At 44.0% G+C, this 24,080-nt stretch overlaps 1 protein-coding gene and 1 pseudogene across 1 annotated transcript; one reads left to right on the forward strand and one right to left on the reverse strand.

The window, feature by feature from the left end:
• Window positions 1-8,427: 8,427 nt before the first annotated feature.
• On the forward strand, window positions 8,428-9,869 carry LOC148927376 (uncharacterized; annotated as a pseudogene).
• Window positions 9,870-12,418: 2,549 nt separating this feature from the next.
• Window positions 12,419-21,749, reverse strand: LOC148927377 (uncharacterized). Its single transcript, XM_089056571.1, has 2 exons — window positions 20,559-21,749; window positions 12,419-13,123 (listed from the first exon to the last, which is right to left on the reverse strand). Exons 1-2 carry the CDS (start codon window positions 21,747-21,749, stop codon window positions 12,419-12,421), a joined length of 1,896 nt encoding a protein of 631 aa, XP_088912697.1.
• Between the last annotated feature and the right edge of the window lie 2,331 nt (window positions 21,750-24,080).

Here is a 24,080-nt window from a genome sequence, read left to right on the forward strand (position 1 = left end):
ATTATTCTGGAGAAGTCTTGTCAGGGGCTGGGCAATTTTTGCGAAGTCTTTAATGAACCTTCGGTAGAACCCTGCATGCCCCAAGAATCCTCGAATTTCCTGTGGAAGCTTAGAGATTACCTCCACCTTTGCTTGATCTACCCCGATGCCCCACTCAGATACAACATGTCCCAGTACTATCCCTTCCTTGACCATAAAGTGGCATTTCTCATACTTCAGCACCAGGTTCTTCTTCCTGCATCTCTCCAAAACAATATCCAGGTGCCCCAGGCAAGTCTCGAAAGAATCTCCATAAACGGTGAAATCATCCATAAAAATTTCTATGCAGTCCTCCAGTAGATCCGAGAAAATGCTCATCATGCATCGCTGAAATGTCGCAGGTGCGTTGCACAGACCAAAAGGCATTCTCCAGTAGGCATATGTTCCAAAGGGGAAGGTAAATGTGGTCTTCTCCTGATCCTCCGGATTGACATAGATTTGGAAGTATCCACTATAGCCATCTAGAAAGATGAAGTATTGCTTTCCCGCCAACCTTTCCAGCATTTGGTCGATGAAGGGTAGTGGGAAATGATCTTTTCGTGTGGCCGCATTAAGTTTTCTGTAGTCTATGCACATTCTCCACCCCGTGACTAACTTGTGGGCACAAGCTCGTTGCGGTCATTCTTGACTACTTGTATTCCTGATTTCTTCGGCACCATGTGGACAGGACTCACCCACTCACTATCTGGAATGTAGTATATGATTCTTAGGGCCAGCAGCTTCAATACTTCCTTTAAGACTTCCTCTCTCATGTTGGGATTGAGTTTCCTCTGGAGATCCCGGTGTGCCTTGGCTCCTTCTTCCAAACGGATGTGGTTCATACATAGATCGGGGCTGATCCCCACTACGTCAGATAGAGTCCACCCTATTGCTTTCTGGTTCCTCCCCAGCACTTCTAATAGCTTGACTTCCTGCTCCTGGGTCAGAAGGCTGTTGATTATGATAGGCAGAGATTCGCCTTCGCCTAGGTAGGCATACTTCAGACCCGAAGGAAGGTTCTTCAACTCTTTCTTTGGAGGGGGTACTTCAGGGGGCAACGGATTCTTCTCCATACCTTTCTTGACCAGCTCGTCCAACCCTGGCAACTTTTCCACACTGGCCAGTTGGACTGATCCCTTGGACCCAGGAGATCCTGCCTCGCAACAGAAGTCCATTATTGCCTTTGTGATTTCTTCATCAGATAGCCCTTGCTTAATAACTGCTTCACACCATCCTGCAACTTCTTTTCTCATATCTTCAGTCATTTCCGAGGTATCAGCCTGTTCCTGCAATAGTTCGGTCTCAAGAAACTCCTGGACCAGGGGGTTAATGACATCAACGAAATGGAGATTTTCCACGTCAAGTGGTTTCCTCATAGCTTCATCAATGCTAAAAGTGAATTTCTCCCCATTGTAATCTAAACAGATGGTGCCATCAAAAACATCAATTATAGTCTTAGCGGTCCTCAAAAATGGTCTTCCTAAAAGAACGCCACTAGACTCAGCAGTTTCGTTGTCACTCATCTTTATCACATGAAAATCAGCAGGGTATAGAAAATCATGAACTTTTACTATCACATTTTCTAACACTCCTTCAGGGCTAATGCATGATCTATCAGCTAACTGGATCACCACTTTCGTATCAGTCATTCTTGCTCCTACCAGTTTTTTATATATGAAAAGCGGTAACACATTAATAGACGCACCTAGATCACACATATCATGCTCGACTTTGACACCCCCTATAGTGATAGTTAAGGTAAACATACCTGGGTCAGTCTGCTTCGACGGCATTATCCTCTTCTGGATTACTGCAGATACATTCTCCCCGATCACGATCTTTCCATCAGATTTTGCCTTGCCCGCAATGAACTCTTTAATGAATTTGCTGAACGGGGGCAGCTTCAAAGCCTCCAGGAACGGGAGATTGATATCCAGCTTTCCAAAGATCTCCATGAAATCCACGGGGTTGTCCTTTTTCTTCTTGGCATCCCCTCGGTAGGGAAAACGTTTCACCCTCTTTGTTGCATTGGTAGGATCTTCCTTAGAGGGTTCTTCCGCCTCTCCTTTCTCTTTTTCAATATCTACCTCAGGCTCCGGATCTAAGAAAAATGGGTCAGCCATCCGAGGTAACGATCCTCCCAAATCACCAGCTTGGATATCATCCTCTACTCTAACTTCTTCTTTTTGTTGGACCGGGTGGATAACATCCTCGTTCTTCCGCACTGGCATGTCGCTCAGGGATGTCGTGATATGAGATAATTGCTTTGACATCAGATCCATCGCGGCTTTGTGTTCCTGCTGAGCATCCTGGAGCTTGTGGACTACGTCATTATTTGCCAGCAAGTTGTTCTGCATGCGCTGTTGAGAACTCACTAGGTCATGGACCATATCATCCAGATTCCTCTGGGTCCTGGAGTTCGGTTGACTGCCACTTGGCCTTTGACCATGATTTGGTCCACCCCCTTGATGCGGGCGAAAGTTTCCTTGACCTCCTTGGTTATTGTTGTACTGATTCCCTGGTCCGTGATAGTTGTTGTTCCTTTGGTGTGGGGGTACATATGAGGTTTTTTGGTTATTTTGATTCTTATTGTTCCAGCTGGGTTGATTTCCTTGAACTCCCTGACTCCAATTACCTTGTGCTCCTTGATTCCAGTTGCCCTATCCCTCTTGATTCCTTCCGGACCAGTTAGATTGGTTCCCTTGGTTTCCTTCTGAGTTAGTAATCTGGAGTGGAGGGTTTTGATTCCCATCGGACCACCTGAAGCATGGGTTGTCCCTCCATGGAGCGTCTTTAATCTTCCACTGGTTCCAATTACTGCCATGATTATTTTGGCTCCAATTTCCCACAGCATTTATATGGGCTGGACAATCCATCCCTCCTTGAGATCCGCAATAATTGTAACCTTCCTCTGGACCCAGTGCTTGTTTATCCTTTTCTGTTGTTTCAGGTGAATCGTTCTCCCCCAGGGCAGTTAGAATAGTCTTCTCCAGCTGCTCCATTCTAACACTCGGGCATCCTCTCTTTCTTCAATTTGCACTGTTACTGCATCTGCACTTCCTCTCCTTAGGATGGTACGAGGTGAATCGTATGCCTTTTTTGCATCAATTAATCTTCCCAGTATCTCTCGGGCCTCGCTCACCTTCCTCTTGGTGAAATTTCCTCCACTAGCGGTATTTATCAGGTCTTTGGACCCAGGTTTTTCCCCTTCATAGAATAGATAGTAGGTTTCGCCTTCCATCATCCTGTGGTTTGGGCAAGCATCGAGCAGCCCCTTAAATCTAGACCAGTATTGACTCAACGATTCATCATATTCTTGCTTGTGTTCCTGGATCTCCTTCTTAAGAGCATTCGTTTTGTTAGAAGGAAAAAAGTAATCCAGGAATTCCAACTTGAAATCCTTCAATGTATGGATCGAGTCGGGTGGCAACCTTAACAACCAAGTGTTAGCCTCTCCCTTCAGCGCAAACGGGATCGCGCGTAGTCGGTAATCCTCCTCTGTTGCATCGTTGAGGAATTCGTATGGATATTCATTCCTCCGACCCGAGAAATTGGGTAGAATACCCATCACATTAGTTTTGATGTCGATCGCCCTCTGGCGCTGGGTAGAGACGATAGCCTGGGCGGGCTCGCCATCCAAATGGACAGTGAGCCAGCCGATCTCCGGGTCGTCGTCGCCTGCGTTGGCCATATCTTCAACGCTTTCCTCTTCTGTTTCTGAGGTTGACTTTGGTTCCGTTTTAACTGACGAAGTTGACTCCTCGTCGCTCTCCGAACATAGGTGAACTGGATCCCCTGTTGTAAGCCCCGATCTGGTGGTAACTGGGAATATCGCTTCCTTGACCCGCCAACTAGTCTGGACGCTTCTCCAACCAGGTGAGTTGTTCCAGTGTCCGAACCGGTAGCTCCTGTTCATAAACTGAAAAAAGAAACAAAAGAAAACATAGTAAATAAACTATTCACACCAAAACATTCGCAAACACACAAATAACACCATGCATCCCCGGCAACGGTGCCATTTTGAAGTGACTAGAGTAGACGTGCAGTTTTGCGTTGTGTGTGATATCACTCGATCTAACAGGTCCAGAGGATTCGACTAGACTTCAGAGGCTAGAAGATCATGAAACTATCAGAAAGGGGTCGTTGGGTGCACTCTATTCCTTCAAAAACCTCAACCCACTATACTACAACTTAGCACAGGGAAGTAAAGGATCGATCCCACGAGGACGAAGGTGTTACGAAACTGCATTTGAGGATGTTTTGGGTAAAGGGGTTGGCTGCTGCCACGCAATTTTGTGGGTCGAGAACTTAAAACTATTGGGTCTGAGAGATAGAAGAACTTTACTCTACCTACTGGGTCTAAGAAACGAGAGCGTACGGAACATGCATGACTTAGAGAAACTGAGATATTTTAAAGTTCTAAGACACCTGGAGTAAACTTAACCAGACAGACTTTCCTAATTTGGACAGACAAGCATAAAGCGAAAAGTAAAGACAAGTTTCCTTAAACTACCAGGGTCTGGAAAAGCATGCAGAAAAGTAAAAGGACAAAGCAGATCATACTGACAGGGTCTGGAGAACAATGCAGAAAAGTAAAGTACATGCTGAAAAGTACTGACATAAAGCAGATCTGATTCTAACTACCAACAATTTCATCTTCTTCGGGAATCAAACGAGAATAGCAGGTAAAACAGAGTATTGAACACTATGAACACAGAGCAAACTTTAGATCTAAACTTAAAACGAGAAATTAAAGCCTAGACTAACAGATCTACGCTACTGGACCTAAAGGATGCAGAAACAGAAAGTAAATAGCCATAATCATGCACAACGTGAACAACAAACACCAAATACGCGAAACTTCAACTCAAATACACCACGATTCAACATCTCCATACGCAAATCCCCAACCTCCAACAACAAACCAACAGATCTCAACTCCAAACATCCAACAATCAGCAATAACGAAAGCTAAAAGCAAGAAATAAACATCAACTCAGCGATATGCAACAGAAACCAACATAAACTTCCATAATAAAGAGAAATAGGTTCGAATCCAGTGGATCAAAGCAAAAACTAGAGTTATGAAACTTAAAAACCAACAAGTACTAAACGAAAGCAAGTAAATATTGTTTCTTCGCCTTCACAAGGCGGTGTTACACAACAGCAAAATAACGATGATGAGAACTACGGTGGCCAGAATCCTCCATCTCCAAGTGCGCAGCAAACGAAATGAGAAATTTGAAGTGTGGAACTAAGGAATGGAATGAGAGCTTAAGCTAAAGTGCGAGTAGAAGTGGTTGTCTTGTTCTTCAAGGTTGAGCTCTTTATATATGTGAGGCTCTGATCCCTAGGGTATCCCTCTGGTGATTTGACGCTCTTGCCCTTGAGTAAGACTCTTTAAAATAATCTGCTCTCGCTCCATTCTGCTCCTGTCGCCAACTTTTGATTCTCCCAGGTCCAAACGACGACTTCTGATTTTTACTTCAATTCCATCTCTTTTACATCTGCTAGGTCCGGTAACAGCAACTCCTAGGTCCGGCAGATTTACTACGAACCTGAACTCATAAACGCACATTAGCGCCCCAAATACACAGAATTTTAACCCTAAACCAATGCATGAAACGAGCCTTATCACTCCATTCCAACAACTAGGGGACTAAATTATTAAAAAGATGTTCTATAAAAAAATTAGAAAAAGGAAAAAAATATGTGCAGTGTTTTATCATAAATTAACTTTATTTTTCCTTTTTAATATTTATATTTTTGTATTCATTAAATATTACTCTCTCCGTTTTTTAAAAATATGAATATTTGGTTCGACACTGATTATAATGCATAATTGATAAAGTAAGAATGAAATAGAATGATTATAATGCATAATTGATAAAGTAAGAATGAAATAGAAAGAAAAGTAACTAAAGTATTTTAGTGAATAGTGGGTTTTCATCTCATTAAATAGAAAAGAGTTAACAAATAGTAGTAAGAAATTTCATATTCCATTCGTTCCATAAAAGATGTCACATTTGTGGGACGACACGAGATTTTAGGAGGTTTTGTTTTGTGTGTTGGGTGAAAAGAAAATATATAATACTTATATTATTGTGAGAGATAACTTTTTCTAAAAATGAAAATTTGATATCTTTAGTGGGACAAACTTAAAAAAAATGTGAGACAATTTTTTATGGGATGAAGGAAGTACTTTTTAGGGATGGACTAAAAAAATAAATAGTTCATGCTTTTTAAGGACGGAGAAAGTAAATTGCAGCTCAACACGCAAGTTTAAAGTACAACCAACTAAGTTACTACATCAACACGTGAATAAGCAAAAATGAATGGCTAATATTTCCTGTTCGCTATTATGAGTCTTAGTTTATCGTTTTAGTCCATCCGTTATTAGAAATTTTGATTTACCATTTTAGTTTCAATTCACTTTTATTATAAATGGTAGGTAGTACTCATATTTTATTATAAAACTAATATATAAAAATAAGTCAAATATTATGCTATCTTTTTTTCACTCACTTTTATATAACTCGTGTTGAACTCAAATAATGAGACTTCTAATGGCGGACATCAAATTAGACTTCTAATGGCCGATGAAGAGAGTAGTATCCCCGGTCCCATAATAAAAATTACATTTGCGTGGCATGAATTTTAAGAAATGTCAAGAATAGTGAGTTGAAAAAGTTAATGGAATATAGGGTCCATTTTTTTATATTGATTTTATATAATAGAATGTGAGTAAAATGAGTTAGTAGAATGTGGATCTACTTACCATTTATAGTAAATATAAAATGTGACTCTTATTGTAAAATAGACCGAAATAATAAAGTGTGACTCTTATCGTTGGCTAAATGGAATACTATTGTACACCATTAAACAAAATTCAACAAAAGCCTGCAAAATAAATGATTCTCCGATATCTAAACCATCTTAAAAAATCAAACCCTTAAACGATAGTAAAAGGCATAAATTAATCCGAGAAAAACATCTACAAGAACATTTCAATTAGCAGGACTTTTATATGTCATTTATTAAAATTACTATGACAGGCTTCATGAATGTAGTAGAGCTGTGGAATTTTCATTGTTATTCTAATCAATTTTGTTCTATAGTTTTACACGCCTTTAAATAGGCTTAGGAGTAAGATGATTAAGGGAAAGATTTATCCTAACTGTGATTGTCTATTACACGGTAAGAATCAATTATAGTACTCCATCCGTCCCAAGGAAGATGACCCCTTTCTTGGGCGGCACGGGATTTTATGCGACTTTATTTTGTGTGTTGAAAGAGTAAAAGAGAGAGAGAATAAAGTAGAGATAAAAGTGTTTCCATTTTAAGTAATGGGTCATCTTAGTTGGGACAAACTAAAAAGAAAAGTAGATCATCTTCAATGGGACGGAGGGAGTATCAATCACCAATCTCTTCGATTTATTCCTCTTTGATTTGATTGTCTTTAGATTTATTTCCAACAAGAGCTATTATGAAAAAGGTTACTCCCTCCGTCCCAGTTTAAAAGTCTCATTTTGTCATTTAAGTCCATCCCAGTTTAAGAGTCACATTTAGAATCTACCATATTTGGACATAAAATTTAACCTCATTATTCATCAAATTTACACTCAAATGCCATTACTTTCATATAAATAAAATAAAACAAATTTCTAAACATACAAAAAGTCAAAAGGGTCTCACTTTCCACTATCTCACTTCAATTATTACACACTCCAGCAACCACTACATCACTTCATTTATTCTATCAGCCGCCAAGTTATCTGCCCGACGGGAGCGACTCCCACGCACAGAAACTCCGCCATCGTCCGCCAAGCCTGTTGGCCGCCGGAAATTTATCTCCACCGCCGAGCGAAACTCGCCGTCGGTGCTTGTTAAGGGAAACACCCTTAACAACTGGTCCTTTCATCGTGATCTCACCCTCCCACCATCTCGAACCGAAGCTACACAGCTGCCCGATGAAAAACATTCCGCGCACAGCAACTGCTTTGCTTTTCGAGTCTCGCCTGTCCGCCGAGCTCTAGCCGTCGGACAACTCTACTTCTGCAACGCCCGACGGGAAGGATTCCCGCGTGCCGCGTTGAAGTCAGACGATCATCATCCACCACAACCACGCCTCGATCCGTCATCATGACACACAATCACAATCGCCATTTCATTCACAAGCATACACAGCCACTGCCCGATCTGGAGTTCCGTAATCACAAAGCGCTGCCACACGGGTTTAACAGCTTTCAGCTGCTACCCAAATGTGTTCCAGCAGCTTGGAAGGCCGAGGGAGGAGAGCCCTCGTAATTCGACCACCCACAGCAGCCGCTCTACCAGCCGGACAGGTACAACCGCTGGGCGATTCTTAGAATAGCAGAGACCGCACGCGGGTAAGAGATTCATGCCAAGATGGATCATCTCCTTGATGCGTTTGATAAGTTGGAGAATAAGTGGGATGCTAAGGATTGTCGTATCGGAAGATTATATGCTCTGCCACGACCTGAGCCGGCTCCCGACGGGGGAGAGCATGGAAGTGCAAGACAACCATGGCGAGACCCATCGCCGCTCCCGCTTGCAGATGGACCAACTCTTCCACGACATCCTAACGCGTGGTATCGGGGGCGCTTTCACGACCAACCTCATCCGCGAACCATTGCTAACAATTGGGATCAAGGGGGGTGGGACGATCGCAGATACCACCATCAGCGACAGGGTTTTGAGGAGTATCCGAGGCCACACCAACATCTTCATAATGGCCGCGCCGAGCAGCCTACGTACCGGTCACCGCAGTCCGACCGATTGGTGAGTCACGACAGCTCTGTTGCATGCCGTTGCCTCGCCACGGTCCGGCTTCACGCACCGACCACAACAGTCCAACAAGTTTATTGATTTGGGGAAGCAGTGTGATCTGCCCAATACTACCAATCTTATGGTTCGTTCACCTTGCCCAGCCCAATTAGCCACTGTAAGTGATTACAACGAGAAACTGCGTGTTTATAGATTGGAGCAAGCCGCCCTTCTCGCCCGCGTGAATGCATTGTTTGAGGAGAATATTGATGATGATAATCTAGCTGAGCATGTTCCCAACAGTGTTGCTCACAATGGGGGTGCTAATCTCGTTGTACCAAATGACGAGTCCTTTGAAGAGATCGTCAAGACCGAAAATACGTTGCTGCAAGTACTCGTTGGGGCATATGATGAGAAGATTGATGATCTTAGTGTTCCAACACATAAGGAATTGAAGATGAAAGAAGATATAGCGGCTTTGCTGGAGAAAGAAAATAAAGCCAAAGCCCTTCGATATAGTTTAGAGCCGAAAGAAAAAGATTTCAGTGTGTTGACTGAGAAGTCGAGCAAGAGAGAGAGCATGGAGAATCATAGCCTTGTTAATGACATCCAGACTTGATTTGGTATGAAAAAACAGGACAATCAAGAGGAAATGGAAGAGAAGTGAAAGTTGTTTGAAGATGAGCTTAAATTAAAAGCGGAAGAATTGGGTATGACAGAGGATGCTCACTCCGGTTTGCAAGCACATGCTTGTGTCTATGTTGATGTGAATGTCAGTAATGTTACAAGTATGAATCCTCGATTACCGTTGCTCGACACCGATGCAAGGTTGATTCCTCCGGGAAATGACACGCCGTGTTTGAGCATTCATGGAGGTGTGGCAAAACAATGTGGCGGGGGTGTCCGTCATATCTTATACCCAACACGGTTCTTTATTGGTGATTTCGGGTGGAAATGGTGGAGGGAGACGCACAACTATTTGGTGGGCATTTGATCCAGGAGGAGATACCGCGCCAAAGCTTCTACTTTCAACTCTCTTTGTGGTTTTATGGTTCCCACCTTGAGGACAAGGTGGATTTCAACCATCGGGAAGTTGATACGATCCTATCTCCCAATTATTTAGTTATATTTTGATTTACCATATCTTTTCCATATTTGTTTAGATATTTGTTTCTTGTTCAATAAGTCAAGGTAGTAGTATTAGAGTATTATAAATAGGAGAGATTGTTATCATTTTATTCAATCAATTAATGAAATATTTTTGCACACCATATCGTGTGTTTTCCAATCCTAATTTTGGATTCCCTCCGCCGATACTAATTGAACGTCGGAGTATTCTATCAGCCGCCAAGTTATCTGCCCGATGGGAGCGACTCTCGCGCACAGAAACTCTGGCATCGTCTGCCAAGCATGTTGGCCGCCGGAAATTTATCTCCACCGCCGAGCGAAACTCGCCGTCGGTGCTTGTTAAGGGAAACTCCCTTAACATGCGGCCTTGGGGCGGAGGCAATGGGGAGTGGCCATCAGCTCCCTCTCCATAATGGGAGCCGGTTGGGGGCCGATCGCTCAGCCCATGCTCTCAATAAGAAAGAAAATTTGGAAAAAAATCATGTTGAGTGAAATTCACGTGATGCTGTTTTGAAAATCCCTAAAATTGAAAATTGATTTATTTTTGAAATGGCGTTGCCTGGGGCAGGGGGACAAGAATTTTCAGTCATCAGAGCATCCACATCATTGGTCTTGGACAAGAGCATCTGCCGTGCCGATGGCACGACAAGAGTCGTGCTCGCCGCTGCGCTCTTGCCGACGACATGTACGTACTCTTGCGGAAGATCAGACGACATGGCAGCTTCTGGTTGGGACGCCCAATCGCCCTATGCGTGATTGCCCTCATTTTTATTCCGTTAAATTTAAAATTTTTTAAAAAAATTCATAAAAAATCAAAAATAATCTGGAAAAAAAAATTTGGATTCCCAAAACTATAGCTGTTTTTTGATCATTTTTTTCAAATTTTTTTATTTTTATTTTTAATCCCAAAATCCATTATAAATACCCATATTCATCATCCATTTTTTAATTTTATGATTTTAGTTATGTAGTTTTAATTTTATGAATTTAATTATGTAATTTTAAATTTGTAGTATTTTAATTATGTAAATTTTAATTTTTGAGTAATTTGTAATACTAGTATTTTGGTATTTTGAATGCATTTTAATATTGTCGAAATATTTTTTGTAATTGAAGTATTTAAATTAAATAATAGAATGGTGGGACCTTGAATAGTGTAAGAACATACTCTTGCGGAAGAGCATTGATGTGGGTGTGTCGGTGTTGTGCTTTTGTGGAAGAACAACGAATAAAAAATGAATAAAGGTGGGTCCAAGCCCACATTCGTGTTCTTGATGTGGATGCTCTCAATCTGCGGATCACGGATTATTGCGGCGATTGGGATTGGTGTTTGCGTTTTCATTCCCCATGGATTCTTCTTCACAAATCAGCCCACTCAAGTCCGCCATGTTTCCGATTCTAATACGGTGGTGCGCAACATTTTTTTTATCGTTTGTTTTCGTTAAACAAAGAAAAGATTGTGAGCTGCCAATCACATTGATACTCCATACAATCAGGAAAAATAGAGCGATATCATTAAATGTAGATTGATATAATTGATACCATGCCTTGTATATACTCGTATAACACCTATAAAAAGGGTGCAATATGTGAAGTAGAAATCATCAAGGAATACACAATAAACACTCTTTTTCTCCTACATTCCTCCTAACCATGCCTGATACACCATTCAAGATGATATCAGAGTGGGTAACCGACTGTGGGTCAAATTTAATTGACCCAGCAGAATATCTGGGCTGAAACCGAAAAAAATGACTGACCCAGCAATATATCTAGGCTTAAAATTTGGGCTAGTGGTCCAACCGATCATAAAAAAGTCCAACCCCTCCAAGGTTCACCTTGAAGGGTTTGAGGGAGGGTGTTGGCAATTGAAACATAAAATGAATGTAAAAAATAGCCCACATCGGTGTACTAAAAGAGCTTAATCCGCTATATAAGTCTCATGAGTCCCTTCACCTATCACCAATTAGTTTTAGGATGGAACCCATGGATTTTTATCAAAGCAGAGGTGAGACTCAGAGTAGTCTCATCACTGTCTCGGACAAATCTCGACCTCTTAACCAAAACCCGACAGATCCTGTCAAAATAGTAAACTATGTCAAAAACCGATGAGCAACCTGATGCACTTTTTATTAGCACTAAAAATATCTGCAAGTATACAGAGTAGTTCTAGTATAGCTAAAGGTTAGTACTGGGATATCAAACACGGGGAATAAATTTACAGACTGTCTACCACATACTCAGTCTCATATACTATTTGGACACACAGTTGAGATTTGATTAAACTAAGAAAAACAGAAAATAAAAGAAAGTAAAGAAAGCAATTAAATGAAAAAAGTAAAACAACTTCGCAGTTTGCAGTTAACTTGGTTTGAGAAAGCAGGTGAGACAAGGGAATCCTAGGGTAGTGATTTCATCAACTCACTAGTAATTCTAATTATTTAGTTCTATGTTCATCTGACTCAAGCTCTATTAGGAGTTATTCCTATCGTGTATCAACACTCATGTCACAAATATTGCATTGACACATAAAATATAAATCACTCAAAGTTATCACCGATAAGAGATTAACAATAATCAAAGTAACAACCAAGCAGTTAAATATAAAGTCATCGTCGTCTACGCCCTCTTCCTCCGAGTTCTCGTCGTCATCCTCATCCGCCGCGCTGCTCCCCACAGACCCGGTCTTATCACTCGAGTCGGGCGTAACCTCTACTCGGCCCCTCTCGCGGGCGGGAGCTCGAGACGACTGCCCCTCCTCGAATACTCCGCCTGCACCCCGCATGAGGGCCAAGGGTGGCAACCTGCGGAATCCCTCGCTCCCGGGCGCCTGCATCTCTGGTGGGGGCCCATCACCGAAGTGGAAGCACCCTGCTGAGACCGCACTCAGGAAGCCGGGCATATCCCCAATAGGCTCATACGTGGGAGGCGGGGACGACGTGTACAACTCGGCAGTGGCCGTCATCCAACTCTGCCACTCCTCAGGAAACAGACCGACGAGCCTCATGATACCCTCGTAGGGCTTCACCCCGTGACAGTTGGCCTCCTCCCATAACTTCGCGTAATGTGCCACGAACTCCGCCAACGTATCCCCATGGCAGCGGCGGTAGGACCGGAAATAGCGAACCACTGCCTCGGAATCCGCGCCAGCTCGGAGCGGCCTGCGATGGGTGTAGCGCTGTCGTGCCATCTGTACGAAAGAATGGGCTCTCAAAACGCGAAAAGAGAGAATAAGGTATAGAAGTAATATGCATAGTGAAATATATATAGTACTAGCCGTCGTATCGATAACCTATTAGGGTTTTTCTCTGATAGGGTAGATCGTATTAGCATTCGTTTGAGAGACACGTGGGCCCTCATAATTTTTGGACGTTCTTCCTCCTTTTAAACGTAAAGGTCGTAATACAGTACGCCGTAGTTCGCATTTAAAGTTCCATTTTCAAGACAAGTTAGGGGTTCGCCCTATCTTGCATCTTTCTGTTGATTTCATCGCTCTTGGAAGCGGTGTAAGAGTCGTCATTCACGACTATTCGTTCATAGATACTCTAGCCTAATGTACCTCCTTAGGCGTTCTAGGTTTGCATGCATTAGTCATTTCGTAACTTTCTAAACACTTCCTCGATCTATCATCATACTTCACATAATCAGGCATGCATAACTAATAATACTTTAACATTTGTATGACATCCTTATGCTTAACATTTTAAACTTGAAATTCTCTGGTTCGTAGAAAAAAATGGAATTTACATGCTTTTCCTTGAAATCCTTGAATATTTTTGAAAATTTTCTGGTAAGAACTTCTTTCTTACCTCATTGCTGCGGTTGAACGTGACGAGTCGAGGTGTTGGGTCCTTTAACTTTCCATTTAAGTCATGTTCTAGCCTAGTGCTATCATTCTAGACTAAGGCTTGAAAGAAGGTTCTTGGGTCCAGAGCGAAAGAACGGTGCTCTGATACCACTCTGTCACGACCACAAATTTCCTAATGATAGTGACTGCATCTAAACGTGATTCAATAGCACCTTAGAGTCAAGGGATGAAAAATAAACATGATTTATAAGAAGAAGCCTAGGACAAAAGTCTCGCAGGTGAAAGTGAAATGGGACAACATAAAGTCAGAGTGCGGTCTAGGTTCACAATCCTTCTAACATAGAATCCTATTACAGCGGAAACGTCCAAGACAAGGCAGTATGTATGGAGACATACTACCCTGGGCTACCTATTGACTTATTCGAGGATTCATGCCCAACACCATCGCCTGCCCGTCCACGTTCAACCTGCACATTTAAAAAGAAACATGCAGGGCTGAGTATTTGATATACTCAGTGAGCACATTGCCAAAAACAGTTTTGATTTTAATTGTCAAGCCACAGTTGAGAGATTCACGGGGTTTTTATTTAAAAGGCCCGAGTCTCTAAATACTTTTCCTTTCATAAAGATTTTGATTGCGCAATCACGTAACATAGATATACCATATCTGATCATTGTGTGAACCGGGAATGTGGTCACATTCCACGACGGTCACTGGACCGGCCAACCCCTTTTGTTAGCTCACGGTCCCCTTATGTGTACACTAGTCCGAGTAGGGTTTGCGGCCCTACTGGGACCCGAATTCGATTTAACTTAAGTTGGCATAGCCAAGCAGATAGGTAATCATAAAACAAAACATGGCATGACAACATACTTGAGCAAAGATTCACATTTTCATACTGAAATCACATTTTGAAAGAATGCCCACCTCAAAAGCTAAAGCTCCTTCCGAATTTTCCTTAACTTGGTCTTAGATGACGTTCGAAGACGTCCCTTTAGGAAAATAAAATGATACTTAATTAGATTTTGAGATATCCATTAAGCTTAAATATGAATGCATCCTAAGTGCGATGATCATTTTATTCTTTCTCTAATTTTCTAGAAGAGTTCTAAAATTCTTGACTATTAATTAAATCAGTAGATTTAATTAAATTAGTAAAATTGTTCAATTAACTAGAGGGTGCTACCTCCCATGCCATTTATTTAAACATACTAAAAATTTGGCTCGAGGTCTAAATACTCGTTAGCGTATCGTAATTTCTTAAAATTAATCATTTGAGCACTCTTGCTAATTTCCGGAAAAATTAGACTTATCTTCGTGGAATTTATTTGCGGGCTATTAATTATTAAATCCATAACATTGAAAAGGCCCATGATTTAGATAAATTCTTAGTCCATACTTTAATTAATTGGTGGCCCAATCTATTACTAGAGAGGCCCAAAACAAAGAAAAGATGAGAGAGGTAGGGGAGGCCCAATCTTTAACCATAACCCATCGACATCTCTCTCTCATTTCTGCACTCTCTCGACCGAAACCCTAAGCGGAAGAAGGAGGCGGCGCCTCCTCGTCGCCCGTCGCTAGAAGCTCCGGTCGGCGCCTCCCTTGCGTCGCCGGAGGTTTCAAATGCCCTTCCCCACGAATCCTCGGTCTCAATCTCTTTTTTTTTTTTTGAACAAAAACCCCAAATCAAAACACACACAAACCCTAAATCGGTGGTGAAACGCGGCGGCTCGTGTTAGTAGCTCCGCCATCTCAGCCCGGCTGGCAAGCGCTCTCCGCCGCCTTCGCCAGGAAACGCCGCCGTGGTGGTGCCATCATCCCTGTCTCTCCCTTCCTCCCCAGCTACTTCCGCCGTCAATATCCAAGACGCGGCAGGCTCGAGGCGCCATCGCTTCGCGCTGCGCTCGACGCCGTCGGAGAAGGAGAGGGAGTATCACCGCCATCTGCCGCCGCCCTCTCTCTGTACTGCTCTGCCGCCGCTACTGTGCATGCACAGGCGGCGGCTTTGGCCCACTCCATGCCTCGCACCGCCGTTGTCGACGGATGAGGTGATGAAATTAACCTTCCATCCTCGTCTTATTTTCTTAAAATTTTAGGTTCCAGCTTTACAAGTTTCGAAATTTCCACTATGTAGGTTTGTAAGGGCTGTGGCTTTAGTGATGGGTTTGAGGTGTGGTGTTATTGTCGACTCCGGGCTGCCGTAGAGTCCTCGCCGAAGATCCGGCAGATTCGTGCTACGAGATAAGTTTCCCTCATTCTTTCTAGTTGTTAGTGCGGTAGGATTCTGCCTTGGTTTTTATTTATTGAGCTTGGCGATATGTGAGAAGATGCCTTGCTATTTGGAAGACTACATGGTGGATTATGTTGTTAAGCTTGTTGTTTCTATGATTGGAGTTTTACTAGTCCTGAATTACTCTATGTGTTCGGCTAAGAGAGTTGATCTCTTGATTATGGGGCTTGCTACTTGTGTGATGCTGAACTTAATGTGGTTCTACTTGTGCCCCTAAGTTCTTACACTATGTTGTGGTTGATCTAGACATGATGCAAGATAATGTGTTGAGGTTTTAGGGAGGTTTACCTCTCGGTTGTTTTTGGCTGTCTCAAAAGCTCTGCCTCCGGCCTCCGTTCTTCTCCTTCTCACACTTGCCACTGTTGGTTCTTGTTTCTCCCTAGAGTTTCTGCCGGAGTTTGTGATGTGTGAGAGGGAGTTGAATGTGGTGTGGAGGGGATTTTTATGGGCTGAATGTGGTGTACTTGTGAGGAATTAATATGGCTGTTATACTACCTTATTTCCTTCTTGCAGAGGGTTCCCTTTTTGACTATAATCCTGCAGCAAGTTATACTTGAGGATTGGCTCTAAATGAGTACCTAGTACTCGGCCGTTAATCCTCTCTGTTTGCTTGTGGCTGAGCTTGGTTGCTTGAAGCTGGACCTACCCCTTTTGGCAGTCTTTGGTCTCTTATCAAAAGAGATGTTGTCCCATTTCTTTAATTAGTAGCACTAAATTCTTTTTGTTCTTTTCTTGGTAGCTTATGCTAGTCTCTTTATTGCAGGTTGGGAGGGGGTGTTGGCCGCCGAGCTGCTGCCCGGGGCGGATCGGTGCTTCGGGCTCCACGGTTGATCGGCTACAGCCGTGAACTCTCCGCCCGAAGGAAGAGGCCCGATGCCATTTGTTCCATGCACATTTTACCTTTCCCTTTTATTGGAAGCCTTGTTCTTAGTATTGTAGTATTTTGAAAGTTAGTTGTTCGTTTATTGTATAAGAATTGTTATTCGAAAATTCGTGATTTTTTTTTATTACAATATACATTTGCTTGTTTTAGTTCATTCAATTATTTCTTTACCCTTTTGTTGCGCGAACTAACAACATTAACCATCAAAAGAAAAGAAATAACGAGTTCCGAAAGACACCCGAGTCAAGGGTGTGAAAAAAAATTCCCTAGTTCGACCTTAATCAACAATGGAAAGGATAAATAAAGAAGCGGGTATTACATTCTACCCTCCTTAACGAAAATTTCATCCCGAAATTTGCTTATGTCACTTAAACAATTCTGGGTACTTTTCTTTCATCTTGTCTTCCAATTCCCATGTAGCTTCCTCGTGACTATGATGTTTCCACAGCACTTTCACTGTTACAATAGATTTATTCCTCAATTCCTTGACCTTCCTATCCAAGATTGCCTCTGGCTTCTCCTCATAGCTTAAGTCTGGTTCCAAAACCATCTCCTCTTGGTGGATTATATGTTTTGGGTCGAACACATATTTCCTCAATTGAGATACGTGAAAAACATTGTGCACGTTCCCGAAATTCGGTGGGAGTGCCAATCTGTACGCCACAGGACCCACTTCTTCTAGAATTTCATAGGGTCCGATGAAACGTGGCCTTAGCTTGCCTTTGACGCCGAATCTTGTAATCCCTTTAGACGGAGATACTTTTAGAAAAACCTTGTCTCCCGCCTTGAACTGCAGGTCGGTTCGGTGAGCATCCGCGTAAGACTTCTGCCTGTCTTGAGCTTCCTTGATTCTCTCACGGATCTGGCGGACGATCTCTATCATCTCCTCTACTGAATCCGGTCCCAGCGTCTTTCTCTCACCGACCTCATCCCAATAAAGTGGTGATCTACATTTTCTCCCATACAGTGCTTCATATGGGGCCATGTTTATGGTTGCCTGATAACTGTTGTTGTAAGCAAACTCTATAAGTGGCAATACTGGCTCCCATTTTCCTCCGCGGTCGAGCACTACGGCCCTCAACATCTCTTCTAAGGTTTGGATTGTCCTCTCAGACTGCCCATCAGTCTGTGGATGGAATGCCGTACTGAAATTCAACCTGGTGCCTAGTTCTTGCTGTAGGCTTATCCAGAATCTAGAAGTAAATTTTGGGTCTCTGTCTGATGTGATCGTCACCGGTATTCCATGTAACCGTATGATCTCTTGTACATAGATCTGAGCTAACTTGTCCGATCCGTAAGTGATACGAACTGGTACAAAGTGGGCGCTCTTAGTGAGGCGATCTATAATCACCCAAATAGCAGTATTCCCTCGTTGTGACTTTGGCAATCCTGTCACGAAATCCATTGCAATGTGCTCCCATTTCCACTCTGGAATTTCCAGGGGTTGCAATTTTCCATAGGGTCGTTGATGTAGAGCCTTCACTTGTTGACATGCTAGGCACCTTTCTACAAACGACGCTATGCTCCTCTTCATGCCATCCCACCAAAAATGCTTCTTCATATCTTAATACATTTTCGTACCTCCTGGGTGGGCAGTGTAGGGTGTTTCGTGAGCTTCGCTCATGATCTCATTCCTGAGAGTCTCGTCATTGGGCACACATAATCTTCCTTCAAACGTGAGAGCGTTATCCGCCTCTTCGCGATAACTCACCTCTTTTCCCGTCCTCACTTTAAGTCGAATTTTCTCTAATGCTTCATCACTCCTTTGAGCCTCAACAATTCTGGCTCTTAAGTCTGGCTCAATCTTTAGAGTGGCGATCCTACTTTCCACCGTCTCTGGTGCTCCCACTATTTCTAGCCGCATCTTGGAAAATTCTCGTATGAGCTCCTCATTCTGTGTGAGGAAAGTGGCCACTTGGGGAATGGTCTTCCTGCTCAAGGCATCTGCCACTACATTAGCCTTGCCTGGGTGGTAATTTATGCCACAGTCATAATCCTTGACTAATTCGAGCCATCTACGTTGTCGCATATTTAAATCCTTCTGCTCGAAAAAGTACTTAAGGCTCTTGTGGTCCGTGAAGATCTCACATCGAACTCCGTAGAGATGATGTCTCCAAATCTTCAAGGCATGTACCACTGCCGCTAGTTCCAAATCATGAGTGGGGTAGTTTAACTCGTGTGGCCTGAGTTGGCGTGACGCGTATGCGATCACCTTGCCATTCTGCATCAATACGCATCCAAGTCCGACTTTTGAAGCATCGGTGTACACTACATAGCCTGCTTCTGGTGCTGGCACGGCTAGGACTGGTGCGGTGGTCAACTTTTCTTTTAATAGTTGGAAGCTCGCTTCGCACTCCGGCGTCCAATTGACCTTAGCTCCTTTCTTGAGCTGCTGAGTCAATGGTCTGGCTATTTTAGAAAATCCTTCGATGAACCTCCGATAATATCCAGCCAAACCTAAGAAACTTCGAATTTCACTCGGTGTTGTCGGTGACTGCCAACGTTGTACTGCCTCCACCTTGGCAGGGTCCACTCGGATCCCTTCTGCCGTTACTATGTGTCCTAGGAAGTTCACCTCATTGAGCCAGAACTCGCATTTGCTAAACTTAGCATAGAGCTTCTCGGCCCTCAACGTCTCTAAGGTGGTTCTCAGATGTTCCTCGTGTTCCTTCTCGTTCTTCGAGTAGATGAGTACATCGTCTATAAAGACTAGGACGAACTTGTCCAAGTATGGGTGGAACACGCGGTTCATTAAGTCCATGAACACTGCCGGGGCATTTGTGAGTCCGAATGGCATTAAAGTGAATTCGTAATGGCCGTATCTGGTGCGGAATGCTGTCTTGGGTACATCGTCATGTCGGACTTTCAGTTGGTGATAACCTGATCTCAAGTCCATTTTCGAGAATACACCAGCCCCTCGAAGTTGGTCAAACAGGTCGTCAATCCTTGGTAGAGGGTACTTGTTTTTGAGCGTCAGTTTGTTCAACTCTCGGTAGTCGATACACATTCTCAACGTTCCGTCCTTCTTCTTCACGAAGAGCACTGGTGCGCCCTATGGTGACACACTAGGTCGGATGAAACCAAGGTCTAAAAATTCCTGTAGCTGTATTTTGAGTTCTTCTAACTCTTTAGGCGCCATTCTGTATGGTGCCTTTGATACTGGGGCCGATCCTGGTTCGAGATCTATTGTGAATTCTAACTGCCTGTCTGGCGGCAATCCAGGTAGTGCGTCTGGGAAGACATCTGGAAATTCTCGTACCACTGCTACATCCTCAATCTTACGGTCCTCTTTCTCTTCTCCATTCAGATAAACGAGGTATGCAGGGTATCCTTTCCTTATCATAGTGGTTGCTTGTAGTGCAGAAATTATGAACTTCTGTCGCCTCATGGAGATTCCGTGGAAGATTGCGAGTTCCTTTCCTGGGTATTGCAGCGAGATCTGTCTTTCCTTACAAAGAATGGTAGCGTAGTTTGCAGCTAGCCAATCCATTCCCAATATGATGTCGACGCTCCACATCAACATCACATGCAAATTGTGAGCCACTAACTTAAGGTTTCCCATAGTAAATTCTACGTTTGAGCAAGTTCGGGTGATGTCTATAAGGCCTCCTACGGGTGAGGACACCCTCATCTTATGTTTTACTTCGTCAGTAGGCAGTTCTAAAGTATCCACACAAGGTGCTGATATGAACGAGTGTGATGCACCAGTATCAAACAAAATGGCAATAGGTATGTTGAGGAGGGTTCCCATACCTGCCAGATTGCCCTGCTCTTGGTTCCCTGGCTCCGTCTTAGGCTGCCTCTGTCTCAGTGCAAAAGCTCTGGCTTGAGTGGGAAGCCTCTGCCGTAACTGCCGCTGGTGTTGCGGAGCTTGGGGTAGGGCCGCTTTTCCTTTCGGCTCAGCTTGAAGTGCCCGCAGTTGTGGACGCTGCCCTTGATAGTTCTGCCTCCCTCTGACTCCAGCGTTCCTATCCGGGCATTCTCGGGAGAAATGTCCGCCCTTGCCACAGTAGAAGCACCTATCAGTCCCAGCCTTGCACTCCCCATGATGATTCTTCGAGCACTTGGCACAGGGAGGGGCTCTAGGTCTGTACTCCATCATCTGACTTGGAGCAGTTTGCCTTCCACCATTCTGCGGTGGCTTCAGGGCAAGTTGTGGCCTCTTAACTTCGTTTGGAGCACGATCTCCATCCCACCTCCTTTTCTCTCGGAAGTTTTGCTGTTGTTGAGGTGGTGCTGCGGCAACAAGTACAGTTGACTTCTCTTTGGGCATAGCTGCCTCGATGTCCAAGGCTCGACTCAGTGATTCAGGGTACGACAACCCTCCAAGGCTTGCCAGGGCCATCTTTATTTCGTACCTCAGACCGGCACAAAACTTCTCAGCCATCTTCTCATCAGTATCGACTTGGTCAGGCGCATAGCGAGACATGTCGCAGAACATTCTATCATACTCAGTAACGGACATCCGTCCTTGTTTCAGATTATAAAATTCCACTTCCTTAGCCTTACGGTAACTCTTCGGGATGTACTTGTCATACATTCCAGTTTTGAACTCCTCCCAAGTCATCTGAGCCAGTTGTTCCGGGGTTAAAATTTTCTTTCGTGCCTCCCACCAGAAATCAGCTGATCCTGACAGTTGGAAGGTCACACAAGTCAAGCGTTCCTGATCGTTGCAGTGCAGGAAGTTGAAGATACGTTCCATGGCGCGTATCCAGTTTTCAGCCACAACTGGGTCCCCTAAACCATTGAAAACCGGAGGGTTTTGTCTCAGAAAAAGTTCCTCTACTCGCCGCTCCTGTGGAGGTGGAGGCGGCGGAGGAGGTGGTGGGGTCATCCCTCTTCCCGCTCCATTTCCTCGTGGTACATTTTGTGGCACCTCGCCATTCCTTCTTGGCCGTCCGGCACGTCTCCTTGGTGGCATTCTGTTCTAAGGATAACAAGGTTAACATGGATTTATACTCGTCGAATGTCATAAATCTTATGCATTGGATTCATTAAATACACCATTTTCTTGAATACAAGGAGCAATAATACCAAGGGCAAGTAACGTAGCCAAGAAACATCACATGTCATAATCAATGAAAATTGCCTCTAGCGAGGACTTAAAATCTGATACATGTGAGGGCAATAAGGAAAATAAGAAAGCTCCTAAAAGGTTCGATACATGGAAAGAGAAAACATGATGCTAAGCTACTACGATAAACACGCCTGAGGCCTGCTCAATCAGTCCTGCTCAGAGTCGCTGCTGATCCACATCGGGTCGCCATGACTAGTCCCCTGATGGGACATCTCGATCGGAGGCACCGGCTCCTCGGGGTGCTCCGGCACTGCCACCGGCTATGATGGCCCCGGGGCTGCCACTGGTGCAAAGGGAATATCGGTCCCGGCGGCCAACTCTCTGCGCATACGCCGAATGCGTTGATACAGCTTGCTGAAAGAAGTCAAATCTATCGGTTGCTGGGACAACCGTAGCGTCTCCGGGTGGGGCTCCACTGGGGGTGGAGGTATCTCTGGTGGTGGTCCGGCTGGTGGTGGGGGAATGAACTCCAACTCCAAATCAGCGAGGCCGCCAATCTGTGGCTCCTCCTCAGCGGAACCATCCTCCTGCATCTCGCCCCACTCCAAAACTTCCTCGGGCTCCTCATCCGAGTCCTCTTCACTGACCTCATCGTCGTCTACGCCCTCTTCCTCCGAGTTCTCGTCGTCATCCTCATCCGCCGCGCTGCTCCCCACAGACCCGGTCTTATCACTCGAGTCAGGCGTAACCTCTACTCGGCCCCTCTCGCGGGCGGGAGCTCGAGACGACTGCCCCTCCTCGAATACTCCGCCTGCACCCCGCATGAGGGCCAAGGGTGGCAACCTGCGGAATCCCTCGCTCCCGGGCGCCTGCATCTCTGGTGGGGGCCCATCACCGAAGTGGAAGCACCCTGCTGAGACCGCACTCAGGAAGCCGGGCATATCCCCAATAGGCTCATACGTGGGAGGCGGGGACGACGTGTACAACTCGGCAGTGGCCGTCATCCAACTCTGCCACTCCTCAGGAAACAGACCGACGAGCCTCATGATACCCTCGTAGGGCTTCACCCCGTGACAGTTGGCCTCCTCCCATAACTTCGCGTAATGTGCCACGAACTCCGCCAACGTATCCCCATGGCAGCGGCGGTAGGACCGGAAATAGCGAACCACTGCCTCGGAATCCGCGCCAGGTCGGAGCGGCCTGCGATGGGTGTAGCGCTGTCGTGCCATCTGTACGAAAGAATGGGCTCTCAAAACGCGAAAAGAGAGAATAAGGTATAGAAGTAATATGCATAGTGAAATATATATAGTACTAGCCGTCGTATCGATAACCTATTAGGGTTTTTCTCTGATAGGGTAGATCGTATTAGCATTCGTTTGAGAGACACGTGGGCCCTCATAATTTTTGGACGTTCTTCCTCCTTTTAAACGTAAAGGTCGTAATACAGTACGCCGTAGTTCGCATTTAAAGTTCCATTTTCAAGACAAGTTAGGGGTTCGCCCTATCTTGCATCTTTCTGTTGATTTCATCGCTCTTGGAAGCGGTGTAAGAGTCGTCATTCACAACTATTCGTTCATAGATACTCTAGCCTAATGTACCTCCTTAGGCGTTCTAGGTTTGCATGCATTAGTCATTTCGTAACTTTCTAAAAACTTCCTCGATCTATCATCATACTTCACATAATCAGGCATGCATAACTAATAATACTTTAGCATTTGTATGACATCCTTATGCTTAACATTTTAAACTTGAAATTCTCTGGTTCGTAGAAAAAAATGGAATTTACATGCTTTTCCTTGAAATCCTTGAATATTTTTGAAATATCTTTAAAAGAAATCATTTTCCCTTTTATCAAGTCCTTTCATAAATAACTGAAAATTTTCTGGTAAGAACTTCTTTCTTACCTCATTGCTGCGGTTGAACGTGACGAGTCGAGGTGTTGGGTCCTTTAACTTTCCATTTAAGTCATGTTCTAGCCTAGTGCTATCATTCTAGACTAAGGCTTGAAAGAAGGTTCTTGGGTCCAGAGCGAAAGAACGGTGCTCTGATACCACTCTGTCACGACCACAAATTTCCTAATGATAGTGACTGCATCTAAACGTGATTCAATAGCACCTTAGAGTCAAGGGATGAAAAATAAACATGATT

This window comes from Salvia hispanica, chromosome 4 (assembly GCF_029641045.1).
Source record: "Salvia hispanica isolate PSC_SH4W2 chromosome 4, Shi_PSC_v1, whole genome shotgun sequence".
Lineage (NCBI taxonomy): Eukaryota > Viridiplantae > Streptophyta > Magnoliopsida > Lamiales > Lamiaceae > Salvia > Salvia hispanica.